Consider the following 22511-nt stretch of genomic DNA (forward strand, 5'->3'; position numbering starts at 1 on the left):
GGCTAGAGGCTTCTCTCCTTAAAGGGATATTAAACAGTATACAACTTGCTTCTCATGCTGTACTTAGCATAGCAATGACAAAACCGGCTTCCTCCAATCACCGCGTGGCCTCACAAGATGGACTTTCTGGGGTGCACTCCATGATTGGAGGAAGCCGGTTTCGTCATTGCTGACGTAAGTACAGAGGAGCTGGTGGTGGGGGATCGCTGATACGGCTTTGCTGCATAAAAAGGTAAGTATTTAAAAAAAAAAAAAACGCTGCAATGTAAAGTTTCATGAATAAAAGTGCCCGTTTTTAATAGTATTTTTAAAAACATAAATTATGCTTACCTGATAATTTCCTTTTCTTCAGATGGAAAGAATCCACAGCTGTATTCATTACTTTTGGGAAATAAGACCCCGGTCACCAGGAGGAGGCAAATACACCCCAGCCAAAGGCTTAAATACTTCTTCCACTCCCCTCATCCCCCAGTCATTCTGCAGAGGAACAAGGAACAGTAGAAGAAATATCAGGGTGAAAAAGGTGCCAGAAGAATAAAAATATAGACGCCCCACATAAAAAATACAGGTGGGGAGCTGTGGACTCTTTCCATCTGAAGAAAAGGAAATTATCAGGTAAGCATAATTTATGTTTTTCTTCATAAATGGAAAGAGTCCACAGCTGCATTCATTACTTTTGGGAAAACAATACCCAAGCTATAGAGGACACTGAAAGACGGGAGGGTACAAGAGGCGGCCAATTCTGAGGGCACCAGGCCGGAAACCACTACCCAACAAAACTCTGCTTCGTCCGAAGCCGAGAACATTGAAAGGAAAAAGCACCAAAGACACTGACCCGCAGATAGTCTGGAAGCCTAGCTAGGGACCGCAAAATCAGACTCAACTGAGCCAACAGTCCTCCAGGAGACACAGTCGCCCAGCGGTCGGCCTCCAACCACACACACCTTACTAGCGAAGGGAACACCAGCACAAAACTCCCAAAGGGACAGAGCAAGAAAAAACAAAGGAAATCTAACGGACACCAAAAAATTCCATAAAGGAAGACCCCTAGAACGAGCCCAGCTCATAAAGACCCAATGGGTCCAAAACAAATAAGGGGCGGTAACGCCTAGACCAACATAACACAAGGTCTAGGACCGGCATCCGAACAGCAATTTCTACTCTCCACGTCGAGTGGAAGCACTGAAACGACAACTGAAGACCTATCCTCAAGTCGTCAGCACTTAAAATACTGAAGTATTCAACACAAATGCGTGTAGCAGATCCAGACGAGATAAACACCGAGTCAGAAAACTTTACTAAGAAGTAAAATGCGGCTAACAAGATATCGGATTGTAAAAACTACAAGACAGAGGGCACCCTCTAGGCAATCCCAGCCACCAGACCGACACATAGGTCCCAAAGGGGAAAAGTATAGAACCTCAACTAGGCCCATTACACCCCTGCGGAACAACCATCTTAGGACCTAATCCCAGTCGGGTCAGCCCAAGCTTCAGTAGGTCCGAAAACAGGGGAATAGAAGAACCCCGGCACCTGCACACAAAAGAGCGGAAAATACGGCTTCAGCCATTCCACAGAGCTTGGGAACCCCCTGAAACTCCATAAAGACAGTCGACAAGGCCGAAGACCCAGAAGAGTCTAGAAACGGCCTATCTCGACACGGAGTCAGCAAGACACCAGAAAGAACAGAACAACCCAGAGAGCATGCCTCTCTCCAAATAGGTTAAACCCTATGACAAGCCCCCCTAAGAAAAAGGGGGCCATTAGAGACAGAGCACCTGCCCACAAGGCACAAAGCCACAGGCCGAATAAGAGAACACTCTCCAACACAGATGAACCCGGAAGGAATCCCCTGAAAACCTAGCGCACAGAAGGGTGCATTAGCTGCAGTGGTGGCCCTATAACCCTTCACCTGCAGAAATGCAAAGCCATAAGGTTACTTTAGCAAACCGTCCAAGTGAAACAGTTCAGTGAGCGTAGGCTAAGCCAATGAATAGCGACACTCAGGAAATCTGGCCAATCGACCAGATCTACTAGCCAGACCAAAGGTCATAGCCAAATTCCCGGAACAGGAGAACCCCGAACCCGCCCTAGATCCTGAAAAGACCGGTTAATGGTGCTTTAGGCAAAGATATTTGTAGGACATGCGTTATGAAGAGCACATAGCCACAGCTGGATTTGAACTACTGACCTTCAGCTTTCAAGGAAGCATAGTTTACCTCTAAGCCATTGTTATACACCATGAACGGGATCCACAAGGGAAAACGTTGAGCAAAAGCCTCAGCAATGGAAAGAACCAGGGCGATGACAGGTTCAAACCCCCCATTGTTTAAAACAAACAATATCCCAGAATTGAAACACCCCATCTGACATAGAAGTAATCCAGTAAAACCCGGAGAACGAGAACACCTCGCAAGTCCCGACCCAAGGAGGAGACCACCCTATGCTGAAGTCCAACGCTCCAAAGGAGCTAAGGCATCTCAAAGCAAGACACTAGAGCCCATAGGCGTTCGACTGCCACAAGACGACCAAGCAAGGGAATACCACAAGGACAAGGTCACTCGATCAAAAGCTAGTCTCCACCTCACCTTACGAAACAGAGGAGTACCTGAAACCAAGGATGCGGAGCACTCTTAGATCCGGAAAAAATCCTAAGCAGAGTCAAAAGAACTCTCACAAAGGGAAATACAGGTCCCCAAAGGAGACCCAACTCACATGGAGGAACGGACAAAATCCAAAGGGTCTCAAGCAGAGGGAAATCCTCTCCCGAAGGGAAACCCAGGACCCCATAAGGAGACCTAACCCACATAGGGAAGTTCACAGGTCTCACTGACCAGAGAACCCTAGAAGGAAGAAGTCCAACAGGACAATTCCTAGAGCCTCCGAAAGGCCAAACCGCCTTAAACCAGCGGTAAGTAGGCGCTAAACCTCCAATCCTCCCACGTGAGGAAGAATACTCTAGGTCCCAAGAGACTCGGAAGCAAAATGAGTGACGCAGCGGAAATCTGCTGACCCAGTCAACCAACTTGAAGGCTCAATAAGGACTGAAACAATCCTTCCAGCCTCACGGACCCACGAGTCCTCGTTAGAGTGCTTAGCTGAAACTTTTAAAATAAAAACAAGAAACACAAATAAAGTAAGCACTCAGCGCCTCGACCGGACCAGCCAGGTCGAACAGACACCAGGTGTCTGAACAGGCCACGAGACATAAGATCTGAACCCAAGCAGGACCAGCCTGCAACAGGGCCATAACTGTCAAGTTACCTTAATCCTCCCTCAGAGGGGAAGAGAATAACAGACAAAACGTAGGACTAACATGTCCCTTAACAACTTCCGCAGAAGTAAACAGCAAGAATCAATCCCAGAGATAGTTCCCGAAGCAAAAATTTAATCAAAATAAAAGTCATCCTATCCGGATAAAAGAAAATATAAGGCTGCCTGTAGGCAAACGCCTAAGAAGAAACAGGCATACCAGCAGGACCAGCCAAACGGAACCCTGATCTTCCAACAAAAACTGGGAAGGATCTCAACAACCGACATTCAGGAGATTACGCCATCCCCACATGTCTAATGAGGTGAACCATTCAGAGCAGAATACTGCAGATTCCCGTATCCATTAAAGATAGGATCCTCTAATAACTCAAAAATGTGTCTGAGTAAAACGCGTAGGCGCGCTATTCTGTAACGAAAGGCACAACACTCAGGGACAGCTACACCCACAGAGAACTGTATAGGCCCACCCAAGGCTGGGAGACCCGGGACAATCGGGCATGAGCACAAACGCAAATAAACGTCTGGGCTTTGCAGACACAATCACAAAAATATGTGAAAGCAAAAACGAGTTGCAACCTCCGGGGGGGGGAACAAGCCGCCCTGCAAGGAGGGATAAACAAAATCTGGGTTACCCGCATGTGTAGTAGTAGGGAGCGGTAGGGAACTCGCCTCTCGGAGGACAAAAACCCCAGAGGCGGATGGCTCAGCGGACCCTTGATTCCCCGAGCCTGAGGAACAAGGCACTCTAATACGGCATATTGAACATAACGGATTGACCTGTGTCAACGGGGCCAATTCACATTCTTCACAAGTCGAAGAATCTGACATTTGAACAGTGTCAGCATCAGAATCCTCTATAAATGTATAGAGAATATATTAATATGGACTAAAGAAAAATCTAAACGGCACCTGACACCCACAATGGCTGGGGCACTCACCACCTCCTAGAACCGAATTTTTCAGTTGCCACATGGTCAGGAATGCGGAAATGGAAGACCAGAACGTAAACACGTCCAGTCACAAGGTGAACCATACAGTCCAAAAAAATTGCGCCCAACCATAAGGTTGCGTCACTTCCAAAGGCCGCTGTGTTCTAAGCCAAGAGCCCAGTTAAGACTACACATAAGCAGAGTGAATCACATAAAAAACATGATTAAACCCCCAGTTCAATAGTCCCCCGCGGGAGATATTAACCCTCGATTCCAAGAACCAAAGGAGCCTCACTGAGGCCCTATCTTTTATACTTAATAAGTCCCGCAGGATAGTACCTTACAGGAAACAAATAAGATACAGTCCATTCAGATAAAGTAACATGAAACGATCTTACCGGAATCTACGCTGTGGAACAGGAATACGGTCCTTCAAGTGAGACGAATAGTAGCATCACCTCCACCAGAAGAGAAGAAAGCAGGCAGCAAAGCGAAGTTCAACAATGCCGATTGCTTGTGGAGCTGTTAAATGAGTTGGAATTCTCCCTGCATCTCTGGACTCTAACTTTCATCCAGGCTCTCACTGAGAGGCTGACAGGATTACTTAAAACTCCCTTCCCATGTTGAAGAGTACTACCCTCCATAAGAGACTAAACAAACTTCTCTGCCAACCTCCTGGGACGAAAGGCAAAGAATGACTGGGGGATGAGGGGAGTGGGAGGAGTATTTAAGCCTTTGGCTGGGGTGTCTTTGCCTCCTCCTGGTGGCCAGGTTCTGAATTCCCCAAAGTAATGATACCCAAGCTAGAGGACACTGAATGCAAACAAAGGGTGGGTACCAAAAAGGCGGCCCCTTCGAAAGGCACCCAGCCTGAAATTACCGGACACCCTATAAATATATTAAACGACACAGGTAAAAACCCGAAGCCCAGATAACTGCACATCAGTTACACAACCAGCAAAGCCGAGCTAGAGACCACTTAGCCCCAGAGTCTGTAGAGCACAAACAGCCTCCGAGGAGTCAGCCCCGCGGCTCTCAACTCCCATGAAGAGTGCCCGGCCGAAAGACAAGGACCTCTACCATCCTTTGAGAGGGAGAACAGATCTCCAGAAGAAATCCAAAGGATCATTCCATACAGCTCAACAAACATAGAACAACCCAAGGTTGTCACGATAGTAGCGCCCAGGGTGACGAACTCCCTAGAAACACAAGGACCTGAAAGAAGTCCATACTCTGGGAAACACGTCCCAAAGAGGACTCGAGGGTCACCCTCATATCCCTGACACTGCACCATACCATAAGGTGCTCCAGAAAGTTCCCTCAGGCAGATAGGAATCACCCATGAGGAAAGTGCCCTGTCCCCTTCAAAGAGACACACGGTACCAGAACACCTAAGGTGAGACCAAACCATTCACACCCGATCCAGGGAGGGACATGGTCCTAGGCCAGAGTCCACGAAAAACGGAATTGATCGAAGGATCTAACTTCCTGAGGAACACTAATCTGCCTCCTATGATCATTCCATACAGCTCAACAAACATAGAACAACCCAAGGTTGTCACGATAGTAGCGCCCAGGGTGACGAACTCCCTAGAAACACAAGGACCTGAAAGAAGTCCATACTCTGGGAAACACGTCCCAAAGAGGACTCGAGGGTCACCCTCATATCCCTGACACTGCACCATACCATAAGGTGCTCCAGAAAGTTCCCTGTTGCCTCGTATCAAGTTGAAACCTGCAGGCTAGGCCAGCATAGACAGCAGAAATAGGATAAATATCCCAGCAGCTAGCAAAGAGCTCCCCAAGAGAACACCAAACCATCTGAACAGGAACTCTCAATGACCAGCTTCCAGGTAGGAAAGCTGACTCAGCCATCGTGGAATCCAAACCACAGCGAGGCTCCAAAAACTCAACAGCCCTCAGATACCGGGCTCCAAGGAGCGTCCCCTCCCAGCACTAGTCACCGTTAGAAAAGAGGACAACATCAAAAGTCCTCCCACCGAATGGGGAGAACAGACTCAAGAAGAAAATGGTCAATACTGCATAGAGTAACCGATCCCGACCTTCCTTCCAGGGTAATGGTCCCAGCCCAAAGGCTAGTCAAAGACAGAAGACAAGAGTCCCAGACCTCTCGAGAAAAAATGATGAATCTACGAGGAGCAAAACCCCTGAGTAGAACTCTGACCACCAGTAAAAAAACAGCATGCTACCGTGAGTCAGGACAGACTTTGCGCTCGGGTAAGAGACCCCCTACACCGCTGTCCTCCATAAAGAGGAATAATTCCCAAGAGCAGTTCTCAGAGCCCCAGCATCTAAATATCAGAATTCAACAAAGAACAGGAGCCTTACCAGGGTTCAAACCCCCAGCCTCCTGCTGCAGGAACGGTGGAACCAGTCACTGCTCCACATCTCCCTTTCCAGGATTCTGAAAACGCAAGAAGGGAATAACCCCTACAAGGCAAGAAAAACAAGGACCCACAAGTTGTCACAGATACTGAGGTAACTCCGAATGAGGAGAACACAAACACCAATCCCTCACTCTAGGAGAGAAGGGAACCAAAGCCATGGAAACCACCCTACCACAGAGGGGAAACCCCTAGGCCAATATTTGCACTCAATTGAGAGGACACCTGGAGTCTACAGGAACATCAAATACGCCAGAAGACCAGTAGGGATCCATCAGAGAGACCTAGAACCTAAGCCTCAGGCAGATAGGAATCACCCATGAGGAAAGTGCCCTGTCCCCTTCAAAGAGACACACGGTACCAGAACACCTAAGGTGAGACCAAACCATTCACACCCGATCCAGGGAGGGACATGGTCCTAGGCCAGAGTCCACGAAAAACGGAATTGATCGAAGGATCTAACTTCCTGAGGAACACTAATCTGCCTCCTATGAGTAGACTTGGCGACCTACCAATAGTTTCAAACCCAAGAGTCTGAAAGAACTCCTGACCAGTTTAAGTTTCGGCACCCAGAGCTCCTGGGTCGCAAGGAAAAATCTTGAAGACAAGCTTAACCACGTGATACACACGCTGGCAAGGTAACAACCAGCATCTGAATGTGGATGAGAATCCTGGACCTTCTGCTTGCCATCCCAGTGAGCTAAACGTAACCACGAAGCCCCAGCGGAGCATTGAGGATAAATGGTCATCTACCTGACCCCAGAAGGGCGACCGCCTGTAACCGAACTTGGCCCTTCCCTGTTAAGCCCCAAGGCTAGATTTGCAACGAGGTCGCAGATAACACCCGAGCGTCGAAGACCATGATAAGACCAAGGGTAGATCCTATATGGAAGAGACAACAGCCTCTAGCGATCCTTGAAGGGTCGATCTTCCAAAAAACCCCATTAACAGGGTAGAGCTGGAAGCTCACAGCTCCCTACAGAAGGCAGGGAAACCCCTGTACTCCACCTCCTCGAGCAATGCAACTCTGAGTAATTGAAGGACATGCCCCCACTCCCAGAAAAGATGACCCCCCCAAGGCAGGAAGGAAGGAGACTCCGCCACTGCAAAACAATGTTATTAGGCTAAAAAGAGTCAGCATCCAGAAGAACCTCAAGTGAAGACGCAAATTGTTCCCCAGTGGGAACACTAGACCACAGAGGTCAAACACAACTCCCAACTCCAAAAGAATGGAAACTATGGTTCTGAGTCCCCAGGGATCTGTAAGAACCATGACAACGTCTGCAAAGTCAGACCCGTATCCCGGCGAGTAGCCGGGAAAAAGACAACCTTAAGTCGGCACTCACAACCCTCCATTCGGAAGCCTTGTATCTACACACTAGGTCTTATACTTTAAATTGGGATCCGAGCCCGGAGTCCATATCAATAGGCCAAGTGACATTCAGAATCAGACAGAATTAAATAAGCACCACGAGGGTGACATGAACCCAAGTAACAGCAGAATAGCGTCCGACCAGTACCTGGTATAAGGACACTCCAGAACTTTCCAAGGTCCAAGAAAATTCGACCTGAAGGTTCAATAAATGAACTAGAACATAATTCTGTTTTTCAAAAGTGCGCAACTTCCGTGGAAGTGCCCACGCGATCAAGAAATCGCAAGTATCGGTTCCAGAAAAGAACGTTCTCAAAACGGAAATCTATCAGACATGAGCTTAAGAAAAACAAATTAAACACAATCATCCAGATCAAAAATAAAAGAAAGGCAGCACCCGTCGGGTGAATGCCCAAGGTGAATGAGAACGCCAATGGAACCAGCCGATCAGAGGCCGCATTCACCCAAGCTCAGAACTGGAACCGAAACATAAAGGAGACGTTAAGGAGATTGGATTCATCCCCAAATGTCATATCCAGTTTGCCATCCAGCATCTAAGGCCTCGGATCCCTCAGCCCACTAGGACTGGGATCCTCTAACATCGCCAAAATGTGCCTTAAAAGAACACGAAGACGTGCCAGCCTATAACGGAAGGCAAAATCATCCCTCGCCGAGGTTGGGGCTCCTGAAGCCTCAGAGGCCAACGCTTCCCCAAAAGGCTGAACTGAATCAGGTGATCCCACACTCGACGGGCCCTAATTAACAGAACACGGACAGTATTTCACCTGGGAGATATAAATGAGTCAGCGCCATAGAAACGGCCAAGCGGAACCGTGCCGTAACCTCTGGAGGAAACAAGCCACCCTCCGGAGAAGTAGTAAAGGCCATAGGGACACCTGCTTGCGTAGCCGAGAAAGGGTCTGGGGCACGCGCCTTACAGGACATGGAAACCTCCGAGGCGGGTGGCTCAACGCACTCTAAGCTCCCCGATTCTGGAGAAGAGAGTACTCTAGAACTTCTGACACTTCTCTGCCAACCTCCTGTGACGAAAAGGCAAAGAATGACTGGGGGATGAGGGAAGTGGGGGAGGTATTTAAGCCAATGGCTGGGGTGCCTTTGCCTCCTCCTGGTGGCCAGGTTCTGTATTTCCCAAAAGTAATGAATGCAGCTGTGGACTCTTCCCGTTTAAGAAGAAAAATGCTTCTATTTAAAATTTAAATGCACATTTAAGTTTTGACCTTTCTACCCCCTTCGTGGGGGTTAATCACAGTTATCTAGGGTCATTCATTAAAAAATAATAAAATTAGGTATGTAATATTTGCATCAGAATGCCCATATACACTTTGTAGGGGACAAATTAGCTGGGGGTTTTTCAAGAAAAATTGTTAAGTTAAAAATAACTTGAAACTTGATGCTCATAAGAGAAAATGTATTAAATCTACTAAACATGTAATGAAATTTCAATGTGACCCTCTAGTGTGAAACTAAATTGTATCTATTTCATGTCCCAACGCTAAAAAGCAGCTAACAACTGTCCAGCTGTGTTGGCTTGTCAAGAGAATTATCTGTATTGCAAGCACACTTGCCGCCCTGGGAGAAAATCAATCAATTAAAACACAACTTTTTCATTGTTAAAAAGAAAGTGAACACTTACGCTCTTCCTCTTTTGGATCAAGCTGTGTTACACTAATGGATAACCTGTCCACGCGTTCTTGTAGTGAATTTACCCTGAAGGAAAAGCTGTGGGCTTCATTAAAAAGCTCTCCAAAGATGTCTTCTGCATATTTACCTAAAAGTTAAAAGATACAACATACATAAACACAAATAAGAATAATACTGGAAGACAATTTAAAAGAACAGTCAACACCAGAATTTTTGTTGTTTAAAAAGATAGATAATCCCTTTCCCCAGTTTTGCATAACCAAAGCAGTTATAATACATGCTTTACCTCTGTAATTACCTTGTATATAAGCCTCTGCAAACTGCCCCCCTTATTTCAGTTATTTTGACAGACTTGCATTTTAGCCAATCAGTGCTTACTCTTAGGTGAGCTCAATGTTATCTATATGAAACACATCAACTAATGCTCTCTAGAGGTGAAAAACTGTCAAAATGCATTCAGATTAGAGGGGCCTTCATGGTCTAAGATATTAGCATATAAACCGCCTTGGTTTAGCTTTCAACTAAGAATACCAAGAGAACAAAAGTAAAATGGCAAGTTGTTTAAAATTACTTGCCCTATTTGAATCATGAAAGTTTGTTTTGGACTTGACTATCCATTTAAAAACATAATTTATGTAAGAACTAACCTGATAACTTAATTTCTTTCATATTGGCAAGAGTCCATGAGCTAGTGACGTATGGGATATACAATCCTACCAGGAGGGGCAAAGTTTCCCAAACCTCAAAATGCCTATAAATACACCCCTCACCACAACCACAATTCAGTTTAACGAATACCCAAGTAGTGGGGTTATAAAGAAAGGAGTAAAAAACGCATCAAATAAGGAACTGGAAATATAATTGTGCTTTATACAAAAAAATCATAACCACCATAAAAAGGGTGGGTCTCATGGACTCTTGCCAATATGAAAGAAATTAATTTATCAGGTAAGTTCTTACATAAATTATGTTTTCTTTCATGTAATTGGCAAGAGTCCATGAGCTAGTGACGTATGGGATAGTAATACCCAAGAAATGGAACGCCACAGAAGAGTCACTAGAGAGCGAGGGATAAAAAAAATTAAAACCACACCCAAAAAAATAACGGCTAGATTATGAGTCTTGCGTTATGAGTAAAAAAGCAGCGTTAAGCTTAATAACGCTGTTTTTTTTACTACCGCTGGTATTACGAGTCACACTTTTTATTAACCCCTAAACCGAGGCCCTCCCGCATCGCAAACACTAAAATAAAATTATTAACCACTAATCTGCCGCTCCGGACATCGCCGCCACTAGAATAAACATATTAACCCCTAAACCGCCGCACTCCCGCCTCGCAAACACTAGTTAAATATTATTGACCCCTAATCTGCTGTCCCTAATATCGCCGCCACCTACCTACACTTATTAACCCCTAATCTGCCGCCCCCAACGTCGCCGCAACTATACTAAATTTATTACCCCTAAACCTAAGTCTAACCCTAACACCCCCTAACTTAAATATAATTAAAATAAATCTAAATAAAACCTACTATTAATAACTAAATAATTCCTATTTAAAACTAAATACTTACCTATAAAATAAACCCTAAGCTAGCTACAATATAACTAATAGTTACATTATAGCTAGCTTAGGGTTTATTTTTATTTTACAGGCAAGTTTGTATTTATTTTAACTAGGTAGAGTAGTTACTAAATAGTTATTAACATTTACTAACTACCTAGCTAAAAACATAATTTATGCTTACCTGATAAATTCCTTTCTTCTGTAGTGTGATCAGTCCACGGGTCATCATTACTTCTGGGATATTACTCCTCCCCAACAGGAAGTGCAAGAGGATTCACCCAGCAGAGCTGCATATAGCTCCTCCCCTCTACGTCACTCCCAGTCATTCGACCAAGGACCAACGAGAAAGGAAAAGCCAAGGGTGAAGTGGTGACTGGAGTATAAATTAAAAACAGAATTTATGTTTACCTGATAAATTTCTTTCTCCAACGGTGTGTCCGGTCCACGGCGTCATCCTTACTTGTGGGATATTCTCTTCCCCAACAGGAAATGGCAAAGAGCCCAGCAAAGCTGGTCACATGATCCCTCCTAGGCTCCGCCTACCCCAGTCATTCGACCGACGTTAAGGAGGAATATTTGCATAGGAGAAACCATATGGTACCGTGGTGACTGTAGTTAAAGAAAATAAATTATCAGACCTGATTAAAAAAACCAGGGCGGGCCGTGGACCGGACACACCGTTGGAGAAAGAAATTTATCAGGTAAACATAAATTCTGTTTTCTCCAACATAGGTGTGTCCGGTCCACGGCGTCATCCTTACTTGTGGGAACCAATACCAAAGCTTTAGGACACGGATGAAGGGAGGGAGCAAATCAGGTCACCTAAATGGAAGGCACCACGGCTTGCAAAACCTTTCTCCCAAAAATAGCCTCAGAAGAAGCAAAAGTATCAAACTTGTAAAATTTGGTAAAAGTGTGCAGTGAAGACCAAGTCGCTGCCCTACATATCTGATCAACAGAAGCCTCGTTCTTGAAGGCCCATGTGGAAGCCACAGCCCTAGTGGAATGAGCTGTGATTCTTTCGGGAGGCTGCCGTCCGGCAGTCTCGTAAGCCAATCTGATGATGCTTTTAATCCAAAAAGAGAGAGAGGTAGAAGTTGCTTTTTGACCTCTCCTTTTACCTGAATAAACAACAAACAAGGAAGATGTTTGTCTAAAATCCTTTGTAGCATCTAAATAGAATTTTAGAGCGCGAACAACATCCAAATTGTGCAACAAACGTTCCTTCTTTGAAACTGGTTTTGGACACAGAGAAGGTACGATAATCTCCTGGTTGATGTTTTTGTTAGAAACAACTTTTGGAAGAAAACCAGGTTTAGTACGTAAAACCACCTTATCTGCATGGAACACCAGATAAGGAGGAGAACACTGCAGAGCAGATAATTCTGAGACTCTTCTAGCAGAAGAAATCGCAACTAAAAACAAAACTTTCCAAGATAATAACTTAATATCAACGGAATGTAAGGGTTCAAACGGAACCCCCTGAAGAACTGAAAGAACTAAATTGAGACTCCAAGGAGGAGTCAAAGGTTTGTAAACAGGCTTGATTCTAACCAGAGCCTGAACAAAGGCTTGAACATCTGGCACAGCTGCCAGCTTTTTGTGAAGTAATACCGACAAGGCAGAAATCTGTCCCTTCAGGGAACTTGCAGATAATCCTTTTTCCAATCCTTCTTGAAGGAAGGATAGAATCCTAGGAATCTTAACCTTGTCCCAAGGGAATCCTTTAGATTCACACCAACAGATATATTTTTTCCAAATTTTGTGGTAAATCTTTCTAGTCACAGGCTTTCTGGCCTGAACAAGAGTATCGATCACAGAATCTGAGAATCCTCGCTTCGATAAAATCAAGCGTTCAATCTCCAAGCAGTCAGCTGGAGTGAAACCAGATTCGGATGTTCGAACGGACCCTGAACAAGAAGGTCTCGTCTCAAAGGTAGCTTCCAAGGTGGAGCCGATGACATATTCACCAGATCTGCATACCAAGTCCTGCGTGGCCACGCAGGAGCTATCAAGATCACCGACGCCCTCTCCTGCTTGATCCTGGCTATCAGCCTGGGGATGAGAGGAAATGGCGGGAACACATAAGCTAGTTTGAAGGTCCAAGGTGCTACTAGTGCATCCACTAGAGCCGCCTTGGGATCCCTGGATCTGGCCCCGTAGCAAGGAACTTTGAAGTTCTGACGAGAGGCCATCAGATCCATGTCTGGAATGCCCCACAGGTGAGTGACTTGGGCAAAGATTTCCGGATGGAGTTCCCACTCCCCCGGATGCAATGTCTGACGACTCAGAAAATCCGCTTCCCAATTTTCCACTCCTGGGATGTGGATAGCAGACAGGTGGCAGGAGTGAGACTCCGCCCAAAGAATAATTTTGGTTACTTCTTCCATCGCTAGGGAACTCCTTGTTCCCCCCTGATGGTTGATGTACGCAACAGTCGTCATGTTGTCTGATTGAAACCGTATGAACCTGGTCCTCGCAAGCTGGGGCCAGGCCTGGAGAGCATTGAATATCGCTCTCAGTTCCAGAATATTTATCGGTAGAAGAGATTCTTCCCGAGACCAAAGACCCTGAGCTTTCAGGGATCCCCAGACCGCGCCCCAGCCTATCAGACTGGCGTCGGTCGTGACAATGACCCACTCTGGTCTGTGGAACATCATCCCTTGAGACAGATTGTCCAGGGACAGCCACCAACGGAGTGAGTCTCTGGTCCTCTGATTTACTTGTATCTTCGGAGACAAGTCTGTATAGTCCCCATTCCACTGACTGAGCATGCACAGTTGTAATGGTCTTAGATGAATGCGCGCAAAAGGAACTATGTCCATCGCCGCCACCATCAACCCGATCACTTCCATGCACTGAGCTATGGAAGGAAGAGGAACGGAATGAAGTATCCGACAAGAGTCCAGAAGCTTTGTTTTTCTGGCCTCTGTTAGAAAGATCCTCATTTCTAAGGAGTCTATAATTGTTCCCAAGAAGGGAACCCTTGTTGACGGGGATAGAGAACTCTTTTCCACGTTCACTTTCCAGCCGTGAGATCTGAGAAAGGCCAGGACAATGTCCGTGTGAGCCTTTGCTTGAGGAAGGGACGACGCTTGAATCAGAATGTCGTCCAGGTAAGGTACTACTGCAATGCCCCTTGGTCTTAGCACCGCTAGAAGGGACCCTAGTACCTTTGTGAAAATCCTTGGAGCAGTGGCTAATCCGAAAGGAAGCGCCACGAACTGGTAATGTTTGTCCAGGAATGCAAACCTTAGGAACCGATGATGTTCCTTGTGGATAGGAATATGTAGATACGCATCCTTTAAATCCACCGTGGTCATGAATTGACCTTCCTGGATGGAAGGAAGGATAGTTCGAATGGTTTCCATCTTGAACGATGGGACCTTGAGAAATTTGTTTAAGATCTTGAGATCTAGGATTGGTCTGAACGTTCCCTCTTTTTTGGGAACTATGAACAGATTGGAGTAGAACCCCATCCCTTGTTCTCTTAATGGAACAGGATGAATCACTCCCATTTTTAACAGGTCTTCTACACAATGTAAGAACGCCTGTCTTTTTATGTGGTCTGAAGACAACTGCGACCTGTGGAACCTCCCCCTTGGGGGAAGTCCCTTGAATTCCAGAAGATAACCCTGGGAGACTATTTCTAGCGCCCAAGGATCCAGAACATCTCTTGCCCAAGCCTGAGCGAAGAGAGAGAGTCTGCCCCCCACCAGATCCGGTCCCGGATCGGGGGCCAATATTTCATGCTGTCTTGGTAGCAGTGGCAGGTTTCTTGGCCTGCTTTCCCTTGTTCCAGCCTTGCATTGGTCTCCAAGCTGGCTTGGCCTGAGAAGTATTACCCTCTTGCTTAGAGGACGTAGCACCTTGGGCTGGTCCGTTTTTACGAAAGGGACGAAAATTAGGTCTATTTTTTGCCTTGAAAGGCCGATCCTGAGGAAGGGCGTGGCCCTTACCCCCAGTGATATCAGAGATAATCTCTTTCAAGTCAGGACCAAACAGCGTTTTCCCCTTGAAAGGAATGTTTAGTAGCTTGTTCTTGGAAGACGCATCAGCCGACCAAGATTTCAACCAAAGCGCTCTGCGCGCCACAATAGCAAACCCAGAGTTCTTAGCCGCTAACTTAGCCAATTGCAAAGAGGCGTCTAGAGTGAAAGAATTAGCCAATTTGAGAGCATTGATTCTGTCCATAATCTCCTCATAAGGAGGAGAGTCACTATCGAGCACCTTAAGCAGTTCATCAAACCAGAAATATGCGGCAGTAGTGACAGGGACAATGCATGAAATGGGTTGTAGAAGGTAACCCTGCTGAACAAACATCTTTTTAAGCAAACCTTCTAATTTTTTATCCATAGGATCTTTGAAAGCACAACTATCCTCTATGGGAATAGTGGTGCGTTTGTTTAAAGTAGAAACCGCTCCCTCGACCTTGGGGACTGACTGCCATAAGTCCTTTCTGGGGTCGACCATAGGAAACAATTTTTTAAATATGGGGGGAGGGACGAAAGGAATACCGGGCCTTTCCCATTCTTTATTAACAATGTCCGCCACCCGCTTGGGTATAGGAAAAGCTTCTGGGAGCCCCGGCACCTCTAGGAACTTGTCCATTTTACATAGTTTCTCTGGGATGACTAAATTTTCACAATCATCCAGAGTGGATAATACCTCCTTAAGCAAAATGCGGAGATGTTCCAATTTAAATTTAAATGTAATCACATCAGATTCAGCCTGCTGAGAAATGTTCCCTAAATCAGTAATTTCTCCCTCAGACAAAACCTCCCTGGCCCCCTCAGATTGGGTTAGGGGCCCTTCAGAGATATTAATATCAGCGTCGTCATGCTCTTCAGTAACTAAAACAGAGCATCCACGCTTACGCTGACAAGGGTTCATTTTGGCTAAAATGTTTTTGACAGAATTATCCATTACAGCCGTTAATTGTTGCATAGTAAGGAGTATTGGCGCGCTAGATGTACTAGGGGCCTCCTGAGTGGGCAAGACTCGTGTAGACGAAGGAGGGAATGATGCAGTACCATGCTTACTCCCCTCACTTGAGGAATCATCTTGGGCATCATTGTCATTATCACATAAATCACATTTATTTAAATGAATAGGAATTCTGGCTTCCCCACATTCAGAACACAGTCTATCTGGTAGTTCAGACATGTTAAACAGGCATAAACTTGATCAGAAAGTACAAAAAACGTTTTAAAATAAAACCGTTACTGTCACTTTAAATTTTAAACTGAACACACTTTATTACTGCAATTGCGAAAAAACATGAAGGAATTGTTCAAAATTCACCAAATTTTCACCACAGCGTCTTAAAGCCTTGAAAATATTGCACACCAATTTTGGAAGCTTTAACCCTTAAAATAACGGAACCGGAGCCGTTTTAAGCTTTAAACCCCTTTACAGTCCCTGGTATCTGCTTTGCTGAGACCCAACCAAACCCAAAGGGGAATACGATACCAAATGACGCCTTCAGAAGTCTTTTATAAGTATCAGAGCTCCTCTCACATGCGACTGCATGCCATGCCTCTCAAAAACAAGTGCGCAACACCGGCGCGAAAATGAGACTCTGCCTATGCTTTGGGAAAGCCCCTAAAGAATAAGGTGTCTAAAACAGTGCCTGCCGATATTATTAAATCAAAATACCCAGAATAAATGATTCCTCAAGGCTAAATAAGTGTTAATATCAATCGATTTAGCCCAAAAAAAGTCTACAGTTTAAATAAGCCCTTGTGAAGCCCTTATTTACAATCGAAATAAACATGGCTTACCGGATCCCATAGGGAAAATGACAGCTTCCAGCATTACATCGTCTTGTTAGAATGTGTCATACCTCAAGCAGCAAAGGACTGCAAACTGTTCCCCCAACTGAAGTTAATTGCTCTCAACAGTCCTGTGTGGAACAGCCATGGATTTTAGTTACGGTTGCTAAAATCATTTTCCTCATACAAACAGAATTCTTCATCTCTTTTCTGTTTCTGAGTAAATAGTACGTACCAGCACTATTTGAAAATAACAAACTCTTGATTGAATAATGAAAAACTACAGTTAAACACTAAAAAACTCTAAGCCATCTCCGTGGAGATGTTGCCTGTACAACGGCAAAGAGAATGACTGGGGTAGGCGGAGCCTAGGAGGGATCATGTGACCAGCTTTGCTGGGCTCTTTGCCATTTCCTGTTGGGGAAGAGAATATCCCACAAGTAAGGATGACGCCGTGGACCGGACACACCTATGTTGGAGAAAAATATTTACCTGCCTTAAAAACAGGGCGGGCCGTGGACTGATCACACTACAGAAGAAAGGAATTTATCAGGTAAGCATAAATTATGTTTTCTTCTGTTAAGTGTGATCAGTCCACGGGTCATCATTACTTCTGGGATACCAATACCAAAGCAAAAGTACACGGATGACGGGAGGGATAGGCAGGCTCTTTATACAGAAGGAACCACTGCCTGAAGAACCTTTCTCCCAAAAATAGCCTCCGATGAAGCAAAAGTGTCAAATTTGTAAAATTTGGAAAAAGTATGAAGCGAAGACCAAGTTGCAGCCTTGCAAATCTGTTCAACAGAGGCCTCATTCTTGAAGGCCCAAGTGGAAGCCACAGCTCTAGTAGAATGAGCTGTAATTCTTTCAGGAGGCTGCTGTCCAGCAGTCTCATAAGCTAAACGAATTATGCTACGAAGCCAAAAAGAAAGAGAGGTAGCGGAAGCTTTTTGACCTCTCCTCTGCCCAGAGTAAATGACAAACAGAGAAGACGTTTGTCGAAATTCCTTAGTTGCCTGTAAGTAAAATTTTAGAGCACGGACTACATCCAGGTTGTGCAGTAGACGTTCCTTCTTTGAAGAAGGATTTGGGCATAAAGAAGGAACAACAATCTCTTGATTGATATTCCTGTTAGTAACTACCTTAGGTAAGAACCCAGGTTTAGTACGCAGGACTACCTTATCCGAATGAAAAATCAAATAAGGAGAATCACAATGTAAGGCTGATAATTCAGAGACTCTTCGAGCCTAGGAAATAGCCATTAAAAATAGAACTTTCCAAGATAACAACTTTATATCAATGGAATGAAGGGGTTCAAACGGAACGCCCTGTAAAACATTAAGAACAAGGTTTAAACTCCATGGTGGAGCAACAGTTTTAAACACAGGCTTAATCCTGGCCAAAGCCTGACAAAAAGCCTGGACGTCAGGAACTTCTGACAGACGTTTGTGTAACAGAATGGACAGAGCTGAGATCTGTCCCTTTAATGAGCTAGCAGATAAACCCTTTTCTAAACCTTCTTGTAGAAAAGACAATATCCTAGGAATCCTAACCTTACTCCAAGAGTAACCTTTGGATTCACACCAATATAGGTATTTACGCCATATCTTATGGTAAATCTTTCTGGTAACAGGTTTCCTAGCCTGTATTAAGGTATCAATAACTGACTCAGAAAACCCACGTCTTGATAAAATCAAGCGTTCAATTTCCAAGCAGTCAGCTTCAGAGAAGTTAGATTTTGATGTTTGAAGGGACCCTGTATCAGAAGGTCCTGTTTCAGAGGTAGAGACCAAGGTGGACAGGATGACATGTCCACCAGGTCTGCATACCAAGTCCTGCGTGGCCACGCAGGTGCTATTAGAATCACTGATGCTCTCTCTTGTTTGATTCTGGCAATCAATCGAGGAAGCAACGGGAAGGGTGGAAACACGTAAGCCATCCTGAAGTCCCAAGGTGCTGTCAGAGCATCTATCAGGACTGCTCCTGGATCCCTGGATCTGGACCCGTAACGAGGAAGCTTGGCGTTCTGTCGAGACGCCATGAGATCTATCTCTGGTTTGCCCCAACGTCGAAGTATTTGGGCAAAGACCTCCGGATGAAGTTCCCACTCCCCCGGATGAAAAGTCTGACGACTTAAGAAATCCGCCTCCCAGTTCTCCACTCCCGGGATGTGGATTGCTGACAGGTGGCAAGAGTGAGACTCTGCCCATCGAATTATCTTTGATACTTCCATCATAGCTAGGGAGCTTCTTGTCCCTCCCTGATGGTTGATGTAAGCTACAGTCGTGATGTTGTCCGACTGAAACCTGATGAACCCCCGAGTTGTCAACTGGGGCCAGGCCAGGAGGGCATTGAGAACTGCTCTCAATTCCAGAATGTTTATTGGCAGGAGACTCTCCTCCTGACTCCATTGTCCCTGAGCCTTCAGAGAATTCCAGACGGCACCCCAACCTAGAAGGCTGGCGTCTGTTGTTACAATTGTCCAGTCTGGTCTGCTGAATGGCATCCCCCTGGACAGATGTGGCCGAGAAAGCCACCATAGAAGAGAATTTCTGGTCTCTTGATCCAGATTCAGAGAAGGGGATAAGTCTGAGTAATCCCCATTCCACTGACTTAGCATGCACAGTTGCAGTGGTCTGAGGTGTAAGCGTGCAAAGGGTACTATGTCCATTGCCGCTACCATTAAGCCGATTACCTCCATGCATTGAGCCACTGACGGGTGTTGAATGGAATGAAGGGTGCGGCAAGCACTTTGAAGTCTTGTTAGCCTGTCCTCTGTCAGGTAAATCTTCATTTCTACAGAATCTATAAGAGTCCCCAGGAAGGGAACTCTTGTGAGTGGAACGAGTGAACTTTTCTTTTCGTTCATCTTCCATCCATGTGACCTTAGAAATGCCAGCACTAACTCTGTATGAGACTTGGCAGTTTGAAAGCTTGAAGCTTGTATCAGAATGTCGTCTAGGTATGGAGCTACCGAGATTCCCCGCGGTCTTAGTACCGCCAGAAGAGCACCCAGAACCTTTGTGAAGATTCTTGGAGCTGTAGCCAATCCGAATGGAAGAGCCACAAACTGGTAATGCCTGTCTAGGAAGGCAAACCTTAGGTACCGATAATGATCTTTGTGAATCGGTATGTGAAGGTAAGCATCTTTTAAATCTACAGTGGTCATGTACTGACCTTCTTGGATCATAGGTAAAATTGTCCGAATAGTCTCCATCTTGAACGATGGAACTCTTAGGAATTTGTTTAGGATCTTTAAGTCCAGGATTGGTCTGAAAGTTCCCTCTTTTTTGGGGACCACAAACAGATTTGAGTAAAACCCCTGTCCCTGTTCCGATCGTGGAACTGGATGGATTACTCCCATTAACAAGAGCTCTTGTACGCAGCGTAGAAACGCCTCTTTCTTTGTCTGGATTGTTGACAATCTTGACAGATGAAATCTCTCTCTTGGAGGAGAGTATTTGAAGTCCAGAAGGTATCCCTGAGATATTATCTCTAGCGCCCAGGGATCCTGAACATCTCTTGCCCAAGCCTGGGCGAAGAGAGAAAGTCTGCCCCCCACTAGATCCGATCCCGGATCGGGGGCCCTCAATTCATGCTGTTTTAGGGGCAGCAGCAGGTTTCCTAGTCTGCTTGCCCTTGTTCCAGGACTGGTTAGGTTTCCAGCCTTGTCTGTAGCGAGCAACAGCTCCTTCCTGTTTTGGTGCAGAGGAAGTTGATGCTGCTCCTGCTTTGAAATTACGAAAGGAACGAAAATTAGACTGTCTAGTCTTGGCTTTGGCTTTGTCCTGAGGCAGGGCATGGCCTTTACCTCCTGTAATGTCAGCGATAATCTCTTTCAACCCGGGCCCGAATAAGGTCTGCCCTTTGAAAGGTATATTAAGCAATTTAGACTTAGAAGTAACATCAGCTGACCAGGATTTTAGCCACAGCGCCCTGCGTGCCTGAATGGCGAATCCTGAATTCTTCGCCGTAAGTTTAGTAAGATGTACTACGGCCTCCGAAATGAATGAATTAGCTAGTTTAAGGACTCTAAGCCTGTCCGTAATGTCGTCCAGAGTAGCTGAACCAATGTTCTCTTCCAGAGACTCAATCCAGAATGCCGCTGCAGCCGTGATCGGCGCAATGCATGCAAGGGGTTGCAATATAAAACCTTGTTGAACAAACATTTTCTTAAGGTAACCCTCTAACTTTTTATCCATTGGATCTGAAAAGGCACAGCTATCCTCCACCGGGATAGTGGTACGCTTAGCTAAGGTAGAAACTGCTCCCTCCACCTTAGGGACCGTTTGCCATAAGTCCCTTGTGGTGGCGTCTATTGGAAACATTTTTCTAAATATCGGAGGGGGTGAGAACGGCACACCGGGTCTATCCCACTCCTTAGTAACAATTTCAGTAAGTCTCTTAGGTATAGGAAAAACCTCAGTACTCGTCGGTACCGCAAAATATTTATCCAACCTACACATTTTCTCTGGTATTGCAACTGTGTTACAATCATTCAGAGCCGCTAACACCTCCCCTAGTAATACACGGAGGTTTTCCAGTTTAAATTTAAAATTTGAAATATCTGAATCCAGTCTGTTTGGATCAGAACCGTCACCCACAGAATGAAGTTCTCCGTCCTCATGTTCTGCCACCTGTGACGCAGTGTCTGACATGGCCCTAATATTATCAGCGCACTCTGTTCTCACCCCAGAGTGATCACGCTTACCTCTTAGTTCTGGTAATTTAGCCAAAACCTCAGTCATAACAGTAGCCATATCCTGTAATGTGATATGTAATGGCCGCCCAGATGTACTCGGCGCTACAATATCACGCACCTCCCTCTGAGCGGGAGATGTAGGTACTGACACGTGAGGCGAGTTAGTCGGCATAACTCTCCCCTCGTTGTTTGGTGAAATTTGTTCAATTTGTACAGATTGATTTTTATTTAAAGTAGCATCAATACAGTTAGTACATAAATTTCTATTGGGCTCCACTTTGGCATTGCAACAAATGACACAGGTATCATCCTCTGAATCAGACATGTTTAACACACTAGCAAATAAACTTGCAACTTGGAAATACAATTCAATTAGAATAATATTAAAACGTACTGTGCCTTTAAGAAGCACAGAAGATCTATGACAGTTGAAAATTAATAAATTGAAACAGTTATAGCCTCAATCCTTGTAAACAACACAACTTTAGCAAAGGTTTAATCCCATTAGCAAAGATAACAAATTCTGAAAGCAGGAAACAAATTACAGAATAAACGTTTTTTATCTCAGTCAAACTATAATTCTCACAGCTCTGCTGAGAGAAATTACCTCCCTCAAAATAAGTTTTGAAGACCCCTGAGCTCTGTAGAGATGAACCGGATCATGCAGGGAATACAATGAGTTGCTGACTGAAATATTTGATGCATAGTAAAAGCGCCAAAAAAACGGCCCCTCCCCCTCACACACAGCAGTGAGGGAGAACAGAAACTGTCAGAAAAACAGATTAAGCAACTGCCAAGTGGAAAAATAGTGCCCAAACATTTAT

At 45.2% G+C, this 22511-nt stretch overlaps 1 protein-coding gene across 1 annotated transcript in view; it reads right to left on the reverse strand.

The window, feature by feature from the left end:
- WASF1 (WASP family member 1) overlaps positions 1 to 22511 on the reverse strand; it is a 277901-nt gene that overhangs the window by 138199 nt on the left and 117191 nt on the right. Inside the window, exon 3 of the mRNA XM_053710850.1 lies at positions 9634 to 9768. Coding sequence (XP_053566825.1) covers positions 9634 to 9768 — 135 coding nt within the window. The remainder of the gene's footprint in view (positions 1 to 9633; positions 9769 to 22511) is intronic.

Source organism: Bombina bombina, chromosome 4 (assembly GCF_027579735.1).
Source record: "Bombina bombina isolate aBomBom1 chromosome 4, aBomBom1.pri, whole genome shotgun sequence".
In the NCBI taxonomy this organism is placed as follows: Eukaryota; Metazoa; Chordata; class Amphibia; order Anura; family Bombinatoridae; genus Bombina; species Bombina bombina.